The 23,059-nt window shown below is 36.5% G+C and overlaps 1 protein-coding gene across 1 annotated transcript in view; it reads left to right on the plus strand.

Moving 5' to 3' along the window:
- The window catches only part of AFF3 (AF4/FMR2 family member 3), a 397,189-nt gene that overhangs the window by 242,594 nt on the left and 131,536 nt on the right, over positions 1-23,059 (plus strand). Inside the window, exon 9 of the mRNA XM_015592714.2 lies at positions 7,600-7,651. Within this exon, the coding sequence (XP_015448200.1) occupies positions 7,600-7,651 (52 nt within the window). The remainder of the gene's footprint in view (positions 1-7,599; positions 7,652-23,059) is intronic.

Raw genomic sequence — 23,059 nt, forward strand, 5'->3', positions numbered from 1 at the left:
GGCTAAAGAAGCTATGATAATATATACAATGGAATATCACTCAGCCATAAGAAGAGATGAAATACTGCCATTTGCTACAACATGGATGGACCTCGAGATAATCATGCTAAGTGAAATAAGCCAGACAGAAAAAGTTGAAAATCACATGATATCACTTATATGTGAGATATAACCTAAAAGCAATAAATGAACAGGATGAACAAACAGACACTCAGGGACATGGACAATGGACTAGTGGTTACCAGAGAGTAGGGGGTGGGGGAGGACAGGAGAGGTAGACGGGATAAAAGGAGTCAAATATAAGGGGATCGGGTAAGGCGAAGTGAGTAAAGGGGATCAAATATATGGTAGCTGAAAGAAACCGGACTTTGAGTGGTAAACAATATGCAGATGTAAAATGATAATGTACACCTGAAAATTATATAATTATATTAATCAATGTTACCCCAATAAACTTAATTAAAAAAATAGGTGATGTATGCTTACATTTCGAACAAATTTTAAGAAGGTCCTGCTCAAGCAGCAGACTGAGCATAAGCACTCTTCCCATCTCTTCAGAATCCCCACTTTAATAACCATAAAATACGGTAACGGACATAAATCTATAATAGCCCTGAGAACAGAAAGGGATTTATCAACAAACCAGAAATTCAGTTGTGTTTCTGAAAAATAAAGAGTAGATAGGCCCTTCCTATTAAATAATCCTTAACAGAGAAGGTCATGACCCCAGAAAACAAAATAGTGAAACAAACAGGGCCAAGCTGTAGTGGTGGGGACCGTCCTTGGAAGCTCCAAGAAAGACTCCAATTTCCAGTCACCCCACAGGGAACAGGCATGGAGTGCAGGCAGGGACAGGGGTATCTGTCTGTTCTTGCACCTATGACCCCTCTACCCTTTTCTTGCCTGGTTTTTATACAGAGCTTTCAGTCTGGTTTTCCTACCCTTCTCCCCCAAAAAAGCCCCCCAAAAATATAATGTTTGCTGAGAAAATGAACAGTTGACTAGAAGTCCTAGTTGGGAGCTGATATCTAAGAAAAAGCAAAATAGATTCTGAGATAATACTAGACCTTAAAAACAGACATATGTGGGTAGTAGGAGAGAGTTAACTTTTTTTAAACAAAAATGCTACACACCGAGCATAAGGTACCTATTTCTGTTGGGGTGTGAGAAGTTCGGGGCTTCCAGTTTGTCTTAAGTCCTCTCTTCTGGACCCTAAATGAAGTTTTCCAGTTAACAGACCTTGTCCACTTACAAAAAGGTCTAAATCAGCCCTTCCCTAGAAGGGAAATGTGTGTTAGGAAAAGAGATCAGTGTACTAATACAGGAAATCCACACCAGATACCTTTGTAAACCAAGCTGTTTTCATTCGAAACTGTGAATGTGTAACCAATGTGTACCAAAGAGAAGGAAATCTACTTAATTCAAGGGGAAAAAGAAAAAGTTTTTAATTATAATTACCGTCTTCAGAAACATTTGAAATTATTTGTATTAAATATAAAAAGAGAACAGATTGGTATGAAAAAGAAGCAGTCACAGCAAATGAGCACTTGAGAACTAAAAATATGTTTGACAAAATTTTAAAAAATAATTGATGAGTAATAACTGAAGTCTAGAATCTGGAATATAAGGCTGAAAACATTTTTTTTTCTGTATATAAAGCAAAAGACATGGAAAATATGAAAGGAAGTTAAGATACATTGAAGATCAGTCAGGGTGGAAAGGTCAAAATCCAGCTAATAGGAATACCAGAAAAAGAAAACAAAGAAAATGGAGAAGAATAAAGAATAATAGAAATAAAATTCCAAGGGAAATGAACAGTTCACTATCAAAAATACACAGGGATGGGAACACGGCAGAGGGAACGCAATTAGCATTAATGTGATGGTTATGTGGAGGGCCAGGGAGGGAGGGAGCAATTGGGAGGATCGTTTTATGAACTGTATAGATGTCTAATCAATGTACTGTATACTTGAAACTAATTTAAATAAATAAACAAACAAACAATATACAAGGAAATAAAAGACTATGAACAAGAGCAAGGAGAAAACAAGAGAGCAAAAAATTAAGTAGACCTGTGAGGACTTCAGCCTTCAGGATTACCAAGCCCAGAATATAAAATAAGAGTGCTTACTTTAGTTTCCAGAAATGACAGGATTGAGAATGTGGTAAAGAACAAAAGATTTGAAGAAGTACTAATCAAAACCTCTAGAAATAAAAAATAACAGAAATTAAGATTTCTTTGGTCATGTTTAAGAACAGATTAGACATAGCTGAAAAAAAATTAATGAATTGGGAAACTGTACTTAAATAATTATCTAGAATGCAGCCTAGAGAGGCAGAAATGGAAAATTAGAAATAGAAGTTAAGAAACATGGGGATAAAGTGAGAAGATCTAACAGATTTAAGTAGAGTTTCAGAAAGAGATAAGGGAACAGAGGAAGTATTAAGATAATGGCTGAAAATATTTTTAGAATTGAAAGTATACTAACACACAGATTCAAGAAACTCAATGAATATTAATCAGGATAAATAAAAAGTCCACACTAGACACAAAATAGTTAATCTGCAGACCACATAGATAAAGAAAAAAAATCTTAACATACCCTTTAATACCTTCAAAGAAGCAACAATTAAACTTCCAATTGACTTCCCAACAGCAGCAGTGGGAGCCAGCAGACAGTGAAATTATAACTTCACTTTTGTGTATGTGGAAATTGACAAGGTGATTCCCAAATTTATTTGACAAAACAGAGGACCAAAAATAGCTCAGACACTGCTGAAGAAAAACAAAGTTGGAGCCTTGCCTTACCAATATTATAAACAAACAAACAAACAAACAAATATACAAATATTTTTAGTTAAGTAATGCAGAGAGTAATAGACAAATTGAGCAATGAAAGAGACTCGCAAATATACGAAAACTAGATTCATGACAAAGCTGGTAATTTAGACCAATGGAGAAATATATCAGTAGATATTATCAGAATAACTGGTTATCTATAACATGAAAAATTAAATTAACTACCCCACATTGTATACAAATACTATTCTAGGTATTTACAAAAGACCTAAATGTTAACAGTAAAATTAAACACTTTCAAATATACCACATAGAACATCTTTCTGGTGTACTTCTTAAATAAAACATAAAAAAGTATCAAATAAAGAAAAATATCGATACATTTGAGTACATTAAAATTGAGAACTTATAATTATCCACAGATACCAGAAAAAGTAAAAAGGCACTGAGAAAAGTTATTTGAGTGTTATGTGTGTATGTGTGTTTGTGTATGTGTCTATGTGAGAGAAACAAAAGACTTGTATCAACACAGTACAGTGCTTCTATGGGTTAAAAAATATAAAATTTTTTTTTTAAATGGGAAGGAATGTCACAGAAGAGCAAGCACAAAATATCTACCTCATTGATACTCAGAGAAATACAAACACTATACTGAAATTGCGCTTTACATTATTAAATTAGAAAAATGTTTATTTAAAGTTTGATCATAAGTTAATTCGGAAACCAGTTCAGGATTCCTTGGTAAGGTTGGCCCAGGACTCCTAACATGTGCATGAGGAAGAATGTTCATGAATATTTGTAAATGTGTCATTTGTAATGGAGAAAACCTAAATGTCCACCAGGCATAGAACGAAGAAGAAAATCTTGGTAGATTCTTTATAAAATGTGCAGCAGTGAGGATGAGCAGACCAAAGCTACATACATCATGGTGGCTGGATCTAAAAATTGTATTGAGCAACAGAAGTAATTCTCAGAAGAATGCATACAGTATGATTCCATTCATATAAATTCAAAATCAAGAAAAACTAAAGAATATTTTATTTACTAATAAATATATGGGTGGTAAAAAATTGTCAAGAAGAGAAATGGTTAACACAAAATTCTGTTACCAGAACGCTGGGGGCAGGGGTGTATGTGTGTGTGGCGGGGGGTGGTTAGGACAAGGACAAGGACCAAGCTCTGAGCTCTCTGGGTTCAGAGCCTGGCCTGGAAGGTGTTTTCTCAGTTAACTCATCTTAATTTTTTAAAACTATATATAGCCACTTTTATATACAGATGGGTTTTTATATGCATTAAATGCATGTCCTATTTAACATTTTTCTAGGGAAAGCATACTCTTTACTTGAGACAGATTAACCTGTGGCATGATGAAATCCAAGAATGAGAATCCATTTGACCGAATTTCTGACAACACTTGGCCTTCACTCAAGTGAAGTGTCATCCTGTTCTGTACTGGTCCAGTCACACATCTTTACCAACTAATATTTATATTGTTGTAGTATTGTAAACTCTGTTTATGGTTTATAACTTTTCTAATTGGCCCATAGGCAATTCCAGAAATTAAATTATTAATTAAATTAATATTAATGAGGATGACTCATTAATAATTACTGAACAGAATATAAATATTTTAAATCTTGGCAATATAGAAGGAAAGATTTAGCTGTGCAGAGCATGTGATAGAGGGAGGGACAGTGTTGCAGGGAGAATAGATGGGTGGGTTTCCTCTCTCGACATAGTGTAAGAGAAAAGATACTGTCAGAAGCTGGTTAATCAGGAAATAGATTAAATGTATTTAAAGTTATAAATACAGGAGGAAGTTAGAGTAATAATAGAACTAATAAAAATTGTAAGGAGAGGGGAGGTGATAGCATATTAAATACCTTACCTCTCATTTTTCATATCGGAAAACATTAGGTACCATCCAAAGTTGATACATCTGGAAAAGGGCATATTACTTAGAATAATGGTTAAAAGTCTCACAGAACTAGGAACAAAAGCAAACAAATAATTTTTTTAAACCATGAACATGGATTACTATTATTATAAAGAGAGTTGTGATATAGCAAACCTTTTCTCTACAGCGGAATTCAGGTAACAGATCTATATTTATTCCCTATTCGAACATCTTCTTTAAGGCGATACTCAGCAGTGTGGTCACTTTAAGTATTTAAAGGGCATGAATTCGGTATTATTTACCTCTGTGTGCCCTATCAGAGCTATCAAACTGTTTACTACTTTAGATTGTATATCCATCTCGGTGATGAATGTGCCAAAGTCCTTTCTGTGGCTCAATTTTTTTCCCTCTTCCTCTCTGTAATTGTATTTCCATGTGTAAAATGAGCACACTGGACCCAGCCAGTCTCTTACACCCAGTTTCTTCATGATCATCAATGCAGGTTCCCTCCCAAAGAAACCAGTGTCATATCCATCATGAAAACAGCCGACATCACCAAGATGATCCCAAATGGTCCCCTTTGGTGGCTGCACAGGAACATTTCCTGAGCACCCAACCAAAAAATCTCTTCTTGAGAATTTTCTAGCTTCCATGTATAATTTTCCCTCAAGTCATGATAAAGAAACAGATTCTTAATGACTTAGACACTTAAACATTTTAAGTGAACTTCAGAAGTTGCATCACCTAAAATTGCAAGGTGTTGGAGAGAATTTTGTGTTACATTCTTTCTGAAGGACAAAAATGGTTTGTTTCCATCTGGATCCTGTGCTTACTTTTCCCCAGAAAAGTTCACTCGCTGTCAGCACCAAAGGTGCTGAGAATACTCATTCTCGCCTGTTCGTAAAAGTCTTGTTTGGCTCCATCAGGTCCTTCCTGTTTGCCAGAACCAGGTCTGTTTTCCCTGTTGCCACAACATTGGTGCTGCTTAGAGCAGAGATAATCAGCCTTAGCTTTGTCCCTGCACTGGTCCAGCCCACGATTCCCACAGCCCCAAGCCCCGATAAGGCCTGTGTCCTCTCAACCTGTGAGTTCTTTGGCCATGTTGTTGCTCAAGGTAAAACATGTTTATTTAAACATCCAAACAGTGTCTTCATTTATAGACTCGATTTCCTATTTTCTCGACATAAGTTGTTTGGAAATGTTTACTGTTGCTGGCTGCTACGAGCCTGGCTGTTTTACATTCTTGATTGTGATTGTGTGTGGTGTAACTACCATGGCTACATGCTGGGGGAAGCAACTAATTTCTCTAAATTAAAGGGAGAAAAAAAAATCAGTATGTTGACTTGAACGTCCATTTAGTTTTGTCTTACAGAATGCAGGCGTTGTAACTATTGGGAGGTTCTGGCAGGAATTTTGGCCACTCCGTGGAAAAATGATTCTGGAAAGGACAAAATTAGGTTATTTTCCAGCACTAAAGCCAGTTGATGGGGCCTAAAATGTCTCCTAAGTGAGTATACCACAGACCTGGCCTAGAAGACATAACATAAAAGTATGAGCTTTAAAACGACTTTGTTAATTTGCTGCCTCTAGTTTTACTTCAGCATGGTTTCATGCGGATTGGAGCTCTGTCTAACCAGTGTTTGTTACTGAGGCAATTAAGTAGATTTTGTGGCTCTTTGACAAAATTGCTGTCCCTCATGGTTCTGGTGCTATGTGGATACACATTAGCACCAGGTTTACCTGAGAGAGATGTGTGAACTATTTAACTGTCTTCTTTTTCTTACAACTGTTTCATTTCCTAAAAGAAAAAGAATTGATCAGATTTATTTTGGGGTTCAGTTTGGATGATATCTTCAGAGTGGGATCCCAATGTAATTTAGGGAGTGATTCCTGGGATAGGTGACCACCAGGTACTGTTGACATCTGACAAAGGAGGCTGGGTACAGTGCCTAGGCCTGAGCCCTGAAGACTACACTGGGGGATTTGGGAAGATCTCTGGGCTTGACTCAGAAGAGCAAAGCAAATCAGGCTGCCACCATCAGGCCCATTTCTTACAACCCACAACCTTTTCTGGGGTTTATTAAACTGTTAGCATGGCACAACCATCATAACCACAGCTAGCTCACACTGGCAGTCACGACTCTTCTCCTTCCATACTCTAGCCTCCAGGAAATGAAAAGAAGCACCTTACATGATACCTATTGTGAGAGGACTTTGCCTTTTAAAACTACAAAAAGTAAACTGGTTCCAGGCTCCCTTAATTAAACCCCATTAAATCTTTGATGACCACAGACTTTAGAAACATTTCTTTACCTAACTTCTCAGACAGGAAGGATTTCTGGTTTACATCTTAGTCTCTGCTAACTCAGAGGCCCCAAAACCTGCTGCCAGTGCTCTTGGTGGGGTGTAATTCTTGGGGATCTTGTAACCTGCAGTGCAGCCCCAGTAAAATTCTCTCCTCCAAGTTCTGATGCAGCTGAACCCTGTTTGGCTTGTGTTAGCAGAAAGGATTGGAGTTCAAAATGCCTTGCATGTCAAATGCTAATAGGGTTTATTTCCCTAAACTTTCTGTAACATGAAGAGGAAGGAAGCGGGTTCCATCTGTAAGATACTCATCTTTTGGCGATGTCTGCTCTGAGCTCTGGTTGTTTGCAAACAGCTCCTTGGTACCTACTCACAGATCTGTGCCTGGGCCGTTGTATTACATAGAAGAAATTCTTTTGCAAATTCAGTTGTCAGACGATAAAAAGATGTTTTAAAAGCCTCCTGCTGCACATTTTGAAAGATTGTTAATAGGAGCATGGAAATATATTTAATCTCTCTTAACTTTTAAAGACAGTAACACTGACATGTTGGTTTTTTGTTTTGTTTTGTTTTGTTTTTGTTTTGCTTCTTTTTTAAGAGAAAAGTGATGCTGAGACAGAGAGTCCAGACAATGGCACCTCAAATACATCGTAAGTCTCTTTCCTGTTTCTATTTGAGATGACAGTTCTTTAATATGCCTGTAATATGAAGCAGTGCGAGTATCTTGCAGTAGTAGTAATAATCATGGAAGGAAGGCTGTGGTTCTATTTCTCATGATAATGTCTTTTTAAATGCTTTTGAGTGCACATGGTTTTGGAGGTTTTTCTTATACTTTAGCATAGTAAGAATAATCTTAAAAATGAAAACGCTCCTCTTCATTAAGTACAAATGAGATTTGAGGGCATGTTTTTATGGGGGAGGAAGAGGGAAACCCTTTTGAATCTGGTTGGGGACTTTCATCACTGTCAAAAATGATGTAGAACTCACACATACACTGGGAGATACTGTCCTACACACCCATGAAGTACCAATGTCATTTGAAAAGCTTGCCATCTGCAACTTCATGTTGGAATTATGTGAAAAATACAATTACAGATACATCCAGAATCTCAAGTTTGTTGATGTTTTTGATTTAACAAATGCAGTTTTTAAAAGATAAGAAAAGGCACCTATTAAACATGTGTTCCTCACTCTATATTTTGCCTTTTTTCCTCTCAGTACCCAAGAAATCCAGTATCTTTTTAATGATCAATTTGATACTAAATTTATATACCGAAGTTTAAATGAAATAATTCATGAGCCAACAAATTATTTTAGCTCCACGGGAATCACTATGGGTTTTTTTCTTTGCAAATGTTTATTATCATGCTGAGGGGTGACATGTGTTTTCTTATTGTAAGGCAGCATTCTGAATTTATCTTTATATGGACCAGCACTTGTACTACAAAGCATTTAAGAGGCTATTCATTAGATATCACAATTTGTGATATAAAATTATTGAGTGTCTTATTTTGTCCCAGGTCTGTTTCTCAGCCTAGAAAGATCCTTGGCTTGCATAGGATGGCGTTATATTTCAGAGAGGATATGATTATATGTTTTTCTTTCTTATTACTACCCTAAAAGTTCTAAATAGTTCCATTGTCATGATTTCTGATGATACAATGAATGTGACTGGTCTTAAATGCTTAAAATATTACTAATTTTTAAATTTTTGTACTATAAAATATAATGGGAAAAGGGTTTTAATGCCATCTGGAGGCGTTCTAGAGAACTGAAAAAGGTAGAATCACTTAAAATTTTGGGTTTTTTGAATAACATTCACTACTGGATAGGAATTTACACAACTAAAATGTTAGCTATTTGGGAGTAAGTTATATTTTTTTATCAATAATTTTGTAAAAAGGCCAATTATTGCAAAAACAACAATTTTTCAAATTCTCATCACCAGAATCATTTTAAAACAAAGATATATACAAAATATCTTGAAAAGCACTAACATCCTACATTTAATTGTGCGAATTTTAAAATTATATTAAGTAGATACCAACTTTATTAATGCACTTTTAAGTTCTCCTTCCCTTATGAATTTCTAAAAAGTTTGTTCTCCAAAGGAATTGATTTCCATACCTTAGTACTTTAAGAAAATATATATGTCGTCTGAGGAATTATTTTAAACTTTCTGGAGATTTGAGGACAGTAAAAGCTTGAAGCATCACCCCACGTTCCTGTCCCTTTAAGCAAAGCAGTTTCTTAGTCATCTGCCTCACTTGCCTCTTGAACTAAAAATAGCAGAAATGAAGTCTGAGGTTGCAAGGATCTCTCTTCCAAGTGGAGAGTTCTGAACCCAAGCCTCTCGGAGCCATCTTGGAGGGTGCTGCTTGTAAGTGGGCAAGAAGAGGTACAGAGCACGGACTCGGGGGCCTAGGTTTGTAAGCATTTTACATTCTCTGTACAGTGCCTTATTTGAGCTTTATTTATTTAGACAGGCAGAGAGGGTCGGGACAACATCCTTATTTTATGTATGAGGACTCTAAGGACCAGAAAAACCATTCAACTTAAATGATAAAGGATACAGTTGGGATATTTTCTTTTTTGCCCTCTTACCATACTGAGGGGTCGGTGGATCTTAGGAAACAAAGCAAAGCCATGAGTCTGAATCAAGGAGAAAAACTGAGGCCAGGTTATTTGTTAAGTGGCAGTGTGTTAATTTGCTAGGGCTGTCATAACAAAGTACCACAGGCTGGCACCTGAAGCACCGAAAATGTATCGTCTCACAGTTCTGGAGGCCAGATGTTCCAGGTCAGTCAGTGGGGTTGGTTTCTTCCATGGGGGAAGGATCCGTCCCAGGCCTGATGCCTTGTTCTGCAGGTGGACATCCCCTGTGTCCTTTCATGTTCTCTTCCCTCTAATCGTGTCTCTGCGTCCACATTTCCCCTTTTTGCAGTAATACCGGTTACATTTGAGCAGGACCCACCCAAAGGGCCCCCTTTTATCTTGCTTACCCCTGTATGGACCACGCCTCCAAATAAGGTCACATGCTGAGATATTAGAGGTTAGGACAGTTCAACTCATAACGTTAAGGGTCAGAGTAATCGGAATGACTCAGAATCTGGGGTGGTAGAACCGGGAGGTTAGGAATGTCAGGCAATGAAGCAGGCAGAGAAAATCTGAGTAAATGGATCACAAACGGTGAGCTCCATGGGAGCTGAAGGGGTAATGCAGAAGAAAGAAAACGAGGTGACATGCATACAGACGCTAAGAAAGATACCAGCTTCACACCTGTGGTGTGGTGAAGCAGACTCGGCTCCAGCAATGCCTGTACATCTCTCAGTCTGTGTAATTCCATGACCCTATGAGTCATTTAAAGCCATTATATGGGTTTAAATTGAGGTATAAAGTTGGGAGTCTCCAGATAGCAAGCTCATCTGAGAAAGAATCTTTTCTCACTAGAGATTAATTAAGCAGGAGATTAATCATGCTAAGTTTTAGACAGTCATTGACAGATATATCATAGTAGTCTGGATAATACCTGAGGATCCTTTAAGGATGTATTATTCAGTAATACTACAAGTATTCATAAAGATGAAAAATGCAGTTTATTCTCAACACACAAAAAAAATTCATAAATTAGAATTTCTGTAGAGTACCAGTTATATTAATGATGGAAGACCTTATATTGGATTAACTTTCGTCAGATAACTATTACAAAGTCTGAGCGATATATTTTAAAAACTAATAGAAGGCATTAGAGGCTGACAAAAAGAAGGCAGAAAATGTTGAGAATTTGATCCTTGAAAGAAGAAAACAAGATGGAGCGAGATGTGCATTTATATAGCTTCCCTCCGAGGGCAGTCCTCATCTGCAAAGTGCAACGAGAACTCAAGGAAAAAGCCACAGTAGTATTGGCTTCAAGTGTCAGAGGGTGGAGTTCAGGTCTGTCAGAGTGGCTGGGATTTAAGGGAAGAAATTCTGGAAAGGAGGAAGCCATAGAGAAGACAGCTCCAGTTCTGTATTTAAAACTCCCTCAATCTTTGGAGGACCCCTAAACTGCCTATGTCTGGGGGAAATGTCAATGAGCCCAGTAGAAAACAATAGCTAGAAAGCTGAAAGAACTGAGCAGAGATTCAGCTGCTGCCTACTACCTACAATTACTACCTATAGAGTTTGGAATGCAAATCCCACCAAAGTTAGAGAGGCTTGAGAAACACCTGGGTTTTCTTTTGAAACCTCAGGTTAAGGATTCATGCTAAAACTAAGGGCAAAACCAAACCATATCCTAATAAAATGTGACACTAAGCAGCCACAAGTTCAAGATGATCAGCTAGTAATTTAATTGCCTGGTAGAACAACAACAAAAAAGATCACTCCTTAAAGGAAGAAAATAGAATCTATAGTCTCTATAACACAACATTTACAATATTCATTAATCTAATAAAAAATGAAGGATATATGAACAGAAAGAAAAATGTGATCCATATTCATGACAGAAAGTTGTCACTATAACAAACTTTAAGGTGACCTAGATGCTGGAACTTTTAAACAAGAACTTTAAAACAGCTGTCATAATATATTCAAAGATATGAAGAAAAACATGGTCATAATGACTAAAAATGGTAATCTTAACAAGGAAATGGAAACAGTTAAGAAAAACCAAATGAATGTTCTGGAACTGAAAAGTACAATATTTGAAATGAAAAATTCACTGCATAGCCAATAAGAATTACCCGATATGAATAACAGTAAGAATAAAGATTTTAAAACCATGGACAGAGGCTCCGTGGATTATGGAGCAATGTCAAGTAGTCTGATATACATGAAATTGGAGTCTGAGAAGAAGCTAAATAGATCAGAAAAAAAAATATTTGAAGAGATAATAGCCAAAAGTTTCCTAAACTAGATAAAAATATTCAGTTATAAATATAGAAACTCAACTAACCCGAAGCAGGAAAAATAAAAATAAAATGACATCTTGAAACATAGTAAAATTGCTAAAAACTAAAAATAAAGAGGAAATCTTGAAAGTTGCCAAAGAAAAATGCCATATTACATACAGGAGAACAGTGAAACAATTAACTGAAGGATTCTTATCACAAACTACAGAGGCTAAAATATACTGCAGAACATCTTTAAGGTGTTAAAAGACTAAAAAAAGATAAAGAACTGTCAAGCCAGAATTCTAAATCTAGCAAAAATATCTTTTAAAATGGAAAGCGAAATAAAGGCATTTTTGGATACACAAAATCTGAGACAATTCATTTCCAGTAGTCCTACACAACAATAAATGATAAAGGAAATTTGTACCTACAGGAAATGATATCTATATGTGTAAATATAAAAGATAGCTTAAAGTAAAGATAAAATATTTTTTTGTGGGATTTGTAATTATTTAGATGTAAAATATATCACAGAATAGCACAGAGAATAAGAGAGGACACAAGTAATTGCATAACTACAAGGTCCTTACATTTTATGTGAAGTGATATGATATTATATCTAAGTAGACTGGTGGTGATAAGTTAAGGATATATAGTATAACACCTATTGAAAATCGCTAAAAACAAATACAATAAAATGGATAGATAAAAAGTCATTGAAGTAATTTAAATAAAATGCAAAAAATAGATAAATACAAAAGATGACAGAAAAGAAAGAAAAGAAACAAAAAATCCAAATGGTATCAATAGAAAAGAAATAAAAAAATAGTAAAACCTAAACTCAGACATATCAATAATTATATTATTTATTATTAATTATTTAGTAAATGGACTAAAACTCCAGTTAAAAGGCAAAGACTGTCAGACTGGCTATAAAATCAAGACTGTCTGCTGTCTACAAGTCAGAATTTAAATATAAAACGACGAATAGGTTGAAGCTAAAGAATGCGAAAGATTGTAAAAAGAGTAAGCATAAGAGCTGATGTGGCACTGTTAATACTGGCAAACAGATTTCTATGCAAAGAGTGTTACAAAAGATTAAAGATGGAAGCTAAGCAGGGTCAGGCCTGGTTAGTGCTTGGATGGGAGACCACCTAGGAAGACCAGGTACTGTAGGCATAAATAATAATTTTTTTAAAAAAGACCATCTCGCCGGTAACCAAAGGGTTCCCCCCCAAAAAAAAAAAAAAAAAAAAAAAAAAAAAAGATAAAAAGGTTTTCATCATGCTAAAAGGTCAGTTATTAAGGAAGATGAGACAGTCAAAACTATGCATATATTTACTAACATCTTCAAAATGAATGAAACAGAAACCAAGAGGACTACAATAATAGAAATTTTTAATATGCCTTTTTTTAGTAATTGGTAGAAAAATTAAACAAAATATTATCAAGCATATAGAATATTTGGACAACATTATCAACCACTTTGACCTAATATTAACATTTACAGAGCACTACACTCAATGAATCCAAGATACACAATCTTATCAAATACACATGAGGCATTCACTAAGATAGACCTCTTGTGAACAATAAAAAAGTATCAGTAAATTCCATAGGCTTAAATTTTTACAGAATATGTTCTGTGATTATAGTATGATTACACTGTAAGTCAATAGCTATGAGATACCTAGAAAATCCCTAATATTTGAGGTTTAAATCACATTCCTACATAGTCTTTGAGTTGAAGAATAGATCAGAAGGGAAATCAGAAAGTAATTTTATCTGACTGAAAATGAAAGTTAAATCTATGAAAATGTATAGAATTCACTAAAACAATAAACACAACACAAAGGAAATTTTTAGCTTTATATGATTCTACTTTAGGAAGCTAGAAAAAGAAGAATAAATTTAATCCAAGGTAATTAGTAAGAAGTGCATAATAAAGATGGGAATAGAGATTAACAGACAATAGAGAAAATTAATGAAGCCAAGATTTGGTTCTTTTACAAGATTAACAAAATTAAACACAAGTCTAATCAAGAAAAAAAAGGAAAACACAAACTACCAACATCAACAATGAAAGAGGGAACATCACCGCATATTCTACAGAATTGTAAACAACTATATTATGAATTACTTCATGCCAATTAATTTAACAATTTAGATGAAATAGTCAATTTCTTTGAAAAATGCAACTTACTGTAACTTCTACAAGAAGAAATAGAAAATCTGAATGACCTTATTGGTATTAAAGAAAATGGATTTGTAGTTAAAACTTTTTCACAAAGGAAATAACCTAGGACAAGATGGTTGCACTGGTAAATTCTATTAAAACCTTAAGTAAGAATTGTTTATACCAATGAAACACCAAAAATGAACCACCAGTTTTACACAAACTCCTTCAGAAAATAGAAGAGGAAGTCTATTGTATAAGGCCAGTATAACCCTGATACCAAAATCTGAGATAAAATTTATAATAAAATTGTAATGCACTATGCCTCATAAACATTGCAAAATTCCTAAAGTATTAACATATATAATCCAGTAATATATTAAAAGGGTATATTTCATTGTAACTAAGTGAGATTTCTCACAGAATGCATGGTTGTTTTAACTTTAAAAAACTAATTAATGTACCATATCAATAGAATAAAAGAGAAAAAACATATTACTCTCTAAATAGATGAAAAAGCATTTGGCATAATTTAACATTCATAATTAAAAATTTTTAAAAAAAACTCTTAGCAAACTAGGACAAGAAGGGAACTTTTCAATCTGATAAAGGACATCTACTAAAAAACCTGCTGCTAACATTTTTCACGGTGAAACACCAAACATGTTCTTCCTAAGATCAGAAATACAGCCATGATATCTGCATTTATCACCTCTGTTAGCAATGTACTGGAGGTTTTAGCCAGTGCAATAAGGCAAGAAAAGGAAATGATAGACATAAATATTGAAAAGAATGATTGTTTTTAGAAAAAGTACTAAGAAATCTAGTAAACTACTAGAATCAATAAATTTGAGAAAGTCAATATACAAAAATCAATTGTGTTTCTACTTGTTAGCAGTAAGCAACTGGAAATTAAATTTAAAATGCAATTCCACTTATAAAATAATGCAATTCCATTTATAAATAAAATACTTAATAAATTTAGCAAACAACATATAAGACCTGTGCCCTGAAAACTATTCCATTTATAAATAAAATACTTAATAAAATACTTAATAAATTTAGCAAACGACATATAAGACCTGTGCACTGAAAACTATAAAACATTGATGAGAGAAATTTAAGACCTCAATTAATGGAGAGATATTCGTGAATTGGAGGACTCAATAATGTTAATATGTCAATTCTTCTTGTATTGATCTATAGATTCAACACAATCTTGATCAAAAAGCTATCAGGACATTTTTGTAAAAAGTGACAACTTGGTCCTAAAACTTTTATAGAAAAAGCAGAGGACCTAGGTAGGCAAAACAGTCCTGAGTAAGAACAAGGTGTAGAATGCCTTATAGTACCTCATGTCGAAACTTACTGTAAAGCTATAGCAATTTAAATAGTGTAGCATTAATATAAGGATGAAGAAATAAATTAATAAATTAATTTATTAATTATTAAATAAATAAATTAATGGAACAAAATAAATTCTAGAAGTAGACTACACACATATGGTGAGCTGATTATTCACAGAGGGACCGAAACATTCAGTGGAGAAAGCCAAATCTTTTCAACAAATGTTGCCAGAGCAACTACTGGGGAAAATATGAATCTCACACCACATAGCAACTGAGATGGGTTATAGAGCTCAGTATAAAGGGTAAAAAACTGTTAAGCTTCAAGAGGAAAACATAGGACAATATCTTCACAACCTGGGGATATATTTCTTACAGAGGTCACAAAAATACACAACATAAAAAAATCCTGATGAATTGGACTTTATCAACATTAAAACCATCTGCTCATCAAAATGACAAAGCAAGACACAAACTGGGAGAAAGCATTTGCGCCACACACAGACACACACACACACACACAAATAAATTGTATTAAGAATATATAAGGAACTCTGACAATTCAATAACAAAGTGGTAAACAAATTTCTAAATGGGCAAAATCCTTGAACAGACAAAGGAAGATATACAAATGGCCAATAATCAGCTGAAAAGATGCATTTCACATGATCGTTAGGGAAATACAAATAAAAGCCACAATGAGATACCCCTATATACCCACTAGAATGGCTAAAATTAAGAAGACTGACAATACCAAATAGTGGCAAGGATATGGAGTAGTTGGAACTCTTGTGCATTGCTGGTGGGAGGATAAAATGGCATAATCACTTTTGAAAGCCGTTTGTTTCTTATATACACACTTATTGCATGGCCCAGCAATTCCATTTGTAGACATTAGTGCAGGAAAAATGAAAAACATGTCTTTTAAAAGATTTACACAAGAATATTTGTAGCAGTTTTATTCTTGATAGCCAAAAACTGGAAACAACCCCAATATCTACCTACTGGTGAGTGGATAAATAATTGTGGTATATGCATACAATGGAATATTTCTAATCAAAAACCAACGAACTTTTTACAACTTGATCTATAGATTCATTGCAGTCCCAATCAAAATTCCAGCAAGTTATTTTGTGCCTATAAAACCGATTCTAAACCGATTGAAAAATTTATATTGAGAGGCAAAAGACTCAGAATAGCCAACACTATTGAAGGAGAACAGAGTTGGCAGACTGATACTACCCAACTCCAAAACTTACTGTAAAGCTATAGTAATCAAGACAGGGTGATGTTGGCAAAAGAACAGACATGTAGATCAGTGGAACAGAATAGACCCACATGAATCAAGTCAACTGATCTTTGACAAAGGGGCAAAGGTAATACAGTGGAACAAAGATAGTCTTTTCAACAAATGGTGCTAGGAAAACTGTAAATCCACATATAAAAAAATAATAAATCTAGGCACAATATTATATTCCTCACAAAAATTAACTCAAAATGTATCACAGACCTAAAAGTAAAACAAAACTGTAAAACTCCAAGAAGATGACATAGGAGAAAATTAGATGACCTTGGTATGGTGATGACTTTTTAGATACAACATCAAAGTTATAATCCATGAAAAATCATTGATAAGCTTAACTTTTTTAAAATTTAAAACTTCTCTGTGAAAGATAATGTCAAGAGAATGGGAAGGCTGGGAGAAAATATTTACAAAAGACATCTGATAAAGGAATGATACTCAAAATATACAAAGAATTCTTAAAACTCAACAATAAGAAAACAGCCCAGTTAAAAAATGGTCCAAATCCCTTAGCAGAGACCTCACTAAAGAAAATATACAGATGGCAAATAAGCATATGAAAGGATGCTCCACATTATATGTCATCAGGGAAATGGCAGTTAAAACAATGAGATACCACTATTAGAGCGGCCAAGACCCAGAACACGGACAGCACCGAATGCTGGTGAGGAAGTAGGACAGCAAGGATTCTCACTCAGTGCTGGTGGGGATGCAAACTGGTGTGGCCACCTGAGGAAACAGTTTGGCGGTTTCTTACAAAACTAAACATACTCTTACTATATAATCTAGCAATCGCGCTTCATGGTATATGTACTCCAAGGAGCTAAGAACTTACAGCCACACAAAAATGTTACCTCAATTAAGAAAAAGAGAAATAGAAAATTAGTTTACAGAAAGGATAAATATTTATGTGACAGCTTTTCTACCTGATAGTAATAATTAACATGTTTTAAGCCCTTACTTGACCAGGTACTAGTCTTAACACTTGACATGTTCTATCACCTCTAATTCAAGTAATACACTGTTTTATAGGAAAAAGAGGATCATACTTAACGATCATACTTTCTATAGCTTGAAGTGGCAAAGCCAGGAGTTGAACACAAGATTCAGACCCTGGAAGCCAAGCTCTTAAACCTGTCCCAGTCTGCTGCCATCTCAGAGTTCTTAGGTAGTTCCTCTGTAAACGATAACCATCCTGGGAAGAACAAGTAATTAAGGTAATGCCTGCAGAACAGGAGTACACTGAGATCCTGCTAGAAAGTCATCTGTACTAGAAAAGTTCTAGGAATAATGAGCAAATTGAGATTTCCACAATACTATGCAGGCCTCAGTTTGGCAGGGACACTGTGCTGGCTTAATCCAGATTTGCCCATTGTCAAATCCACTCGAGTCAGGTCAACAGCATAGGCTTGTAGAAAACTCCTAAAGGAGGAAGCTTCTACTTTTATAAATGACCCTCAGATGAACAAAGTAACTGTAACTTTAAAGAATAAATGAAGATTTGAAATGACCTTCATAAATTAAAAGAAATGGGATTAAACACAAAGTATTCAACTCCTAAGAGAAAAAAAATAGACAAAATGAAGCAGAAAGAAGATGGCCCATCAGGAGTGCACATTGTACAGTAAAAGACCTAGAAATTATTATAAGCTCAGACTGAATTAGAGTGACTTATGAAGTGTTCTTTCTCCAGAGTTAATACAGTAGTTGGAATCAATATATTGAAAGTGCTCATTGCCTAGTAGGCACTCAATAAATAGTTATTATTGCTATCATAATTGGATTCGTGACTTAAAGAAAATAGAAAACAACCCTGCCTTGGATGTTGGTAATAATCAGAGCTTATTAGAATTTTAATCTCTCCTTTAAAAAAAAGGTGGAAAACGGAGTTAAGAGTGGTAAAAACAAAAGTTTATGAAGGTATTCTAGTGAAGCTGGGACTGTGAGAAAGAAGGGCTGAGCGGTTGGTTTACTCTAAGGATGTCAGCCAGAACGAGCTTTTCTCCAAGCTCCTGAGAGCACAGGACGTCACCTCTCCCAGAGGAGAGTTCGTGGTCTGGGGGCAGCCAAAGCCTTCACCTCCACCACCTACTTCTGTTTTTAAATGCCCTGGAAGACTTGGGTGAGTCATTGATTGGTGGAACAGAGTGGGTCTGGACAAGGTGCAGAGCTCCTTTCCAGGTATATAATGTGAAACTCTGAGTATTTATGAAGATGAAAGCTGAAATATGTTTATATCAGTGAAAAGTGTTTGTCTTCATCAATTGAGCTGCTGTAATAAACTGCCATGGACTGGGTGGCTTATACACAACAGCAGTTGATTTCTCAGGGTTCTGGAGGCTAAGAAGCCTAGGATCAAGGCACTGGCAGATCCTGTGTCTGGTGCTGACCCATTTCCTGGCTTGCAGGTGGCTGTCTTCTCGCTGAGTCCTTGCATGGCAGAGAGAGAGAAAACGAACTCTCTTGTGTCTCTTCTTATAAGGGCATTAATCCAACTGGTGAGGCTTCTACCCTCACAACCTACTCACCTCCCAAAGGCCCACCTCCCAGTAACATCACCTTGGAGAGTTGGGGGGGAGACAACAGTATTCATAGTTTATAACAGTATTCATTAAAAATATCTTATGCCCATTACAGAGCTATCTTAGAAAATGTTATATAAGAAGGAAAAATGTAGAGAAGAATAATTATATGCTGAATATATAAAGAAATCAATCATTTATGCATGAGTGTTTAATGACAAAGTTACACAAACTGGTTATATAATAGGTTCTGGAAGTTGAGAGATCAAAGTCAGTTTGAGAACTGTTACTAAAAGATGTTGTATTTTTTTTTTTCAGAGAAATTTGAAACTTTCCTGTTATTTATTTTGGCCATAGTGATCCAGATCTAAAATGGTAAACTGTGGCTGTTCTTTTAGTCTATGAAGTCTCTGTCTTCAGGGACTTCCTTTCTATATCTGTTTAAGTAATTTGCCAGGATTCTGTCCTCTGAGAGTGAGAAACCCAGGGTACAGACTTGGCCTAGAGAACATTGGCCAGATCCTATTTCTCCAACTCTTAGACAGCAAGAATAAAAAATAACAGAAAGGGTCATTAAGCTTCTCAGACGCCCTCATTGTGTAGATAAACAAGCTAGCCTGAAGGCCATGGAGAGAGAGGTAAGGCTTCTCCGATGGATGAGAAGGAAGGCCTTGGCCTAGCATCTAGGTGCCAACAAATCCAGTTGGGGCATAGCAGCACTGTGGGACAGGGAGAGGTGTGAGGAGCTTTTGTCGGATTTTCCTGAGAGGGAAATGAGATGCTGCTGTGGTTTGCTTGTACTCTCAGATTGAAACACTAAACGAACCCAAGAGCGTAGGTTGGAAATTATTCCACCACAGAACCAAACTGCAAGCTGTGCCATCCATGAGACTGGAGGGTCCATGGTCCCAGATGAGGAGTCAGCAGCAAAACTAAGGAATCTGTTCTCCTGCCCCTCCTTTGGTTTCCCAGAGATTCATGCTTTCTCTTTCCTCTGTGCACAGGGCTCCAGCCAAACACATCTCTCCTCAGGGTGTTAATCTAGGTTTCTCCAACTTTCGTTTTATAATTTAAATTGTGATAAAAACATAACGTAAAATTTACAACCTTAATCATTTTTAAGTGTACTGTAGTCCCTCCCTTATTCATGGGGGATACATTCCAAGACTCCCAATGGATGCCTGAAAACACAGTACCAAATTCCATATACGTTGTTTTTTGCTATACACACACATACCTTCTCACTTCAAGGAAGCACTTTACAGCTTCTCACTAGCATACTGGAATTGCCAGCGCCACTACTCTTGCACGTTGGGGGCATTATTAAGTAAAATAACAGTGACTTAAACACATGCTGCGATACCACGGCAGCTGATTTGATAACCGAGACATCACTAAGTGACTAACAGCAGGTAGTACATACAGTGTGGAGATGCTAGACAAGGGAACGATTCACATCTCGGGTGGGACAGAGCTGGAAAGTGCAGGATTTCGTCACACTACTCAGAACAGCACACAATTAAAACTTATAAATCGTTTATTTCTGAAATTTTTTATTTAATATTTTTGAACCATGGTTGACTGTGGGTCACTAAAACTGTGGAAAATGAAACCATGGGTGGGGGGACCACTGTCCAGCTGTGGAAAATGAAACCATGGGTGGGGGGACCACTGTCCAATGATATTAAGTACATCCACATTGCTGTTTGACTGTCACCACCATCTAGTCCTCTTCCTCTTCCCAAACTGAAACTGTCCCCATGAATACACCAAATTAATAAATCACCAACAACTCCTTATTTTCCCCTCCCACTGCCCTTGACAACCACCATTCTACTTTCTGTCTCTGATTTTGACTGCGCTGGGCACTCGTAGAAGTGGAATCACACAGTGTTTGCACCTTCGTGCCTGGCATAGTTCACTTAATGAATTGTCTTCAAGGTTCACCGTGTTGTAACATGTGTCAGAATTGTCTTCCTTTTTAGAAAAGGAATTTTCTTTTAAAGGCTACAGAGTATCAGAGTATTCCCGTGTGTGTGTGTGTGTGTGTGTGTGTGTGTGTGTGTGTGTGTGAGTGTGGTTTATCCACTCATCCATCTGTGGACACTTGAGTTGCTTCTACCTTTGGCTGTTGTGAATAATCCAGCTTATGAACATGAGTGTGCAAATACCTCTTTGAGCTCCTGCTTTCAGTCATTTTGGGTCTACGCTCATCTCAAACTGCTTGGACGTAACCTGCACAGTCAAAACCATGTCAGTATCGCCTGACATTACTCTGACATTTTCTGTTCTTACACAGTATTTGTAAATGCAGGTCAAACCACACAGATTCCCTTTTGTCGGCTCATGTTCACAAAACACAATATAGGTTTCTGACCAACTAATGAGATAGCTTGTGCCAGAGAAGTGAGAAAGAGAGAAGGCAGTGACATATGTTGAGATTTCTGTGTTCCGGCCCTGCCTGAGGCACTGTGTAAATGACCTCGTCAAGCCTCCCGATACCTTGAAAGAGAGTTCTTTTCCCCATTTTGCAGATTAGGAAACCAAGGCTGAAAGGATATAAGAAACTTGCCCAAAGATTTGTACCCAGCGGATCTATACACACTCAGATCTGCCCAATTGCCAGAACATGACTAGTTTATATGGTGCCCCACAGTCCTCCCCTCAGAGGACCCACACATTCTTACAGGGCTAAGGAAACCTCTAATCCAGAGGACAGCAACCCGGAAAATTTGAGCACCCATTCACGGGCCCAAGATGTAGGCATTTGGGGTATATGTCATATGAGAAGCAACCCCTAATTAGACCATGTAAGCAGCTGCTCCCTTCACCTAATGACTGAGGTGGACGGTCTCTCGAAGTGAGTTTGGCACCTTTGTTGTGAGCTCTTCCAGCCCACAGAGGTATTAATTAGTAAACTGTAGTTACTCTGTATTCACTGTGGTTTTGGCAGATGGCAACGTTTTTCTGAGGAGTCATTTGGGCCATGGAAGAGTGTGGTAAATCAACAAATCTTACTATATTTATCGATTGTAGTTAGTAATCAATAAATATTCCCTGACATTAACAGACTGAATCTTGTTCTCCAGATGTTTTCTTTTGTGTTTCTTTATGATCTCGTGTTGATTTAGAACATAATACTTATTCAGTAAAAAAATTATTAGTATGAATAAACGAATGAATGCAGGTTAGCACAAGGATGATTGGAGCACATTCGCTGTGCATTTTGCTTCTTTCAGAAAGAAAGATTTGTTCTTTCTCTACTACAGAGTTTAATTCGGATGTAAACCTCCAAAGTGCAGAGCTTATATATTTATAGAGAGAATTCTCCTCCCCGCCCAGCGCTGTCCCCAGATCATGGACTCTCTTTGTGCCCTCATACTCTAACTCTCACCCTTCCCAGGCAGGCTGGTGCCACGATACTTCTGGGCATTCGGTGCCTGTTTTGTGCCAAGCACTCTACTGGACACAGTGTCTTATGTCATCCTCACGACAATCCAAGGAGGTGTGTTATTACATTATTACATCTCATAGTACAGAAGAGAATGTCAGGGTTTCAGAGCAGTGAGGTGGCTTGTGGAGGCTTCACAGTTGGCAGTGGCAGAGCTGAGACTCTGGCTGGGTCAGCTCCAGAGGCACTTGGGGTCACTGCTTTAGGCAAATGGAAAAGATATTAAGAATGAAATTCTGTTTCTGATCAAAGGGTTCATGTGTCCCTAAAAGCCCTTAATATCTGTCCTCCCTACATTGTCAAAAGAATTTTGTCCCAAAGAGCCTGTAAGGAGGCTTCGGGGAGGAGGCTACGGATACCTGGTTATGGATCTTAAGTAAAGGTGG

The sequence above is a fragment of the Pteropus alecto genome, unplaced genomic scaffold (assembly GCF_000325575.1).
Source record: "Pteropus alecto unplaced genomic scaffold, ASM32557v1 scaffold186, whole genome shotgun sequence".
Taxonomy (NCBI): domain Eukaryota; kingdom Metazoa; phylum Chordata; class Mammalia; order Chiroptera; family Pteropodidae; genus Pteropus; species Pteropus alecto.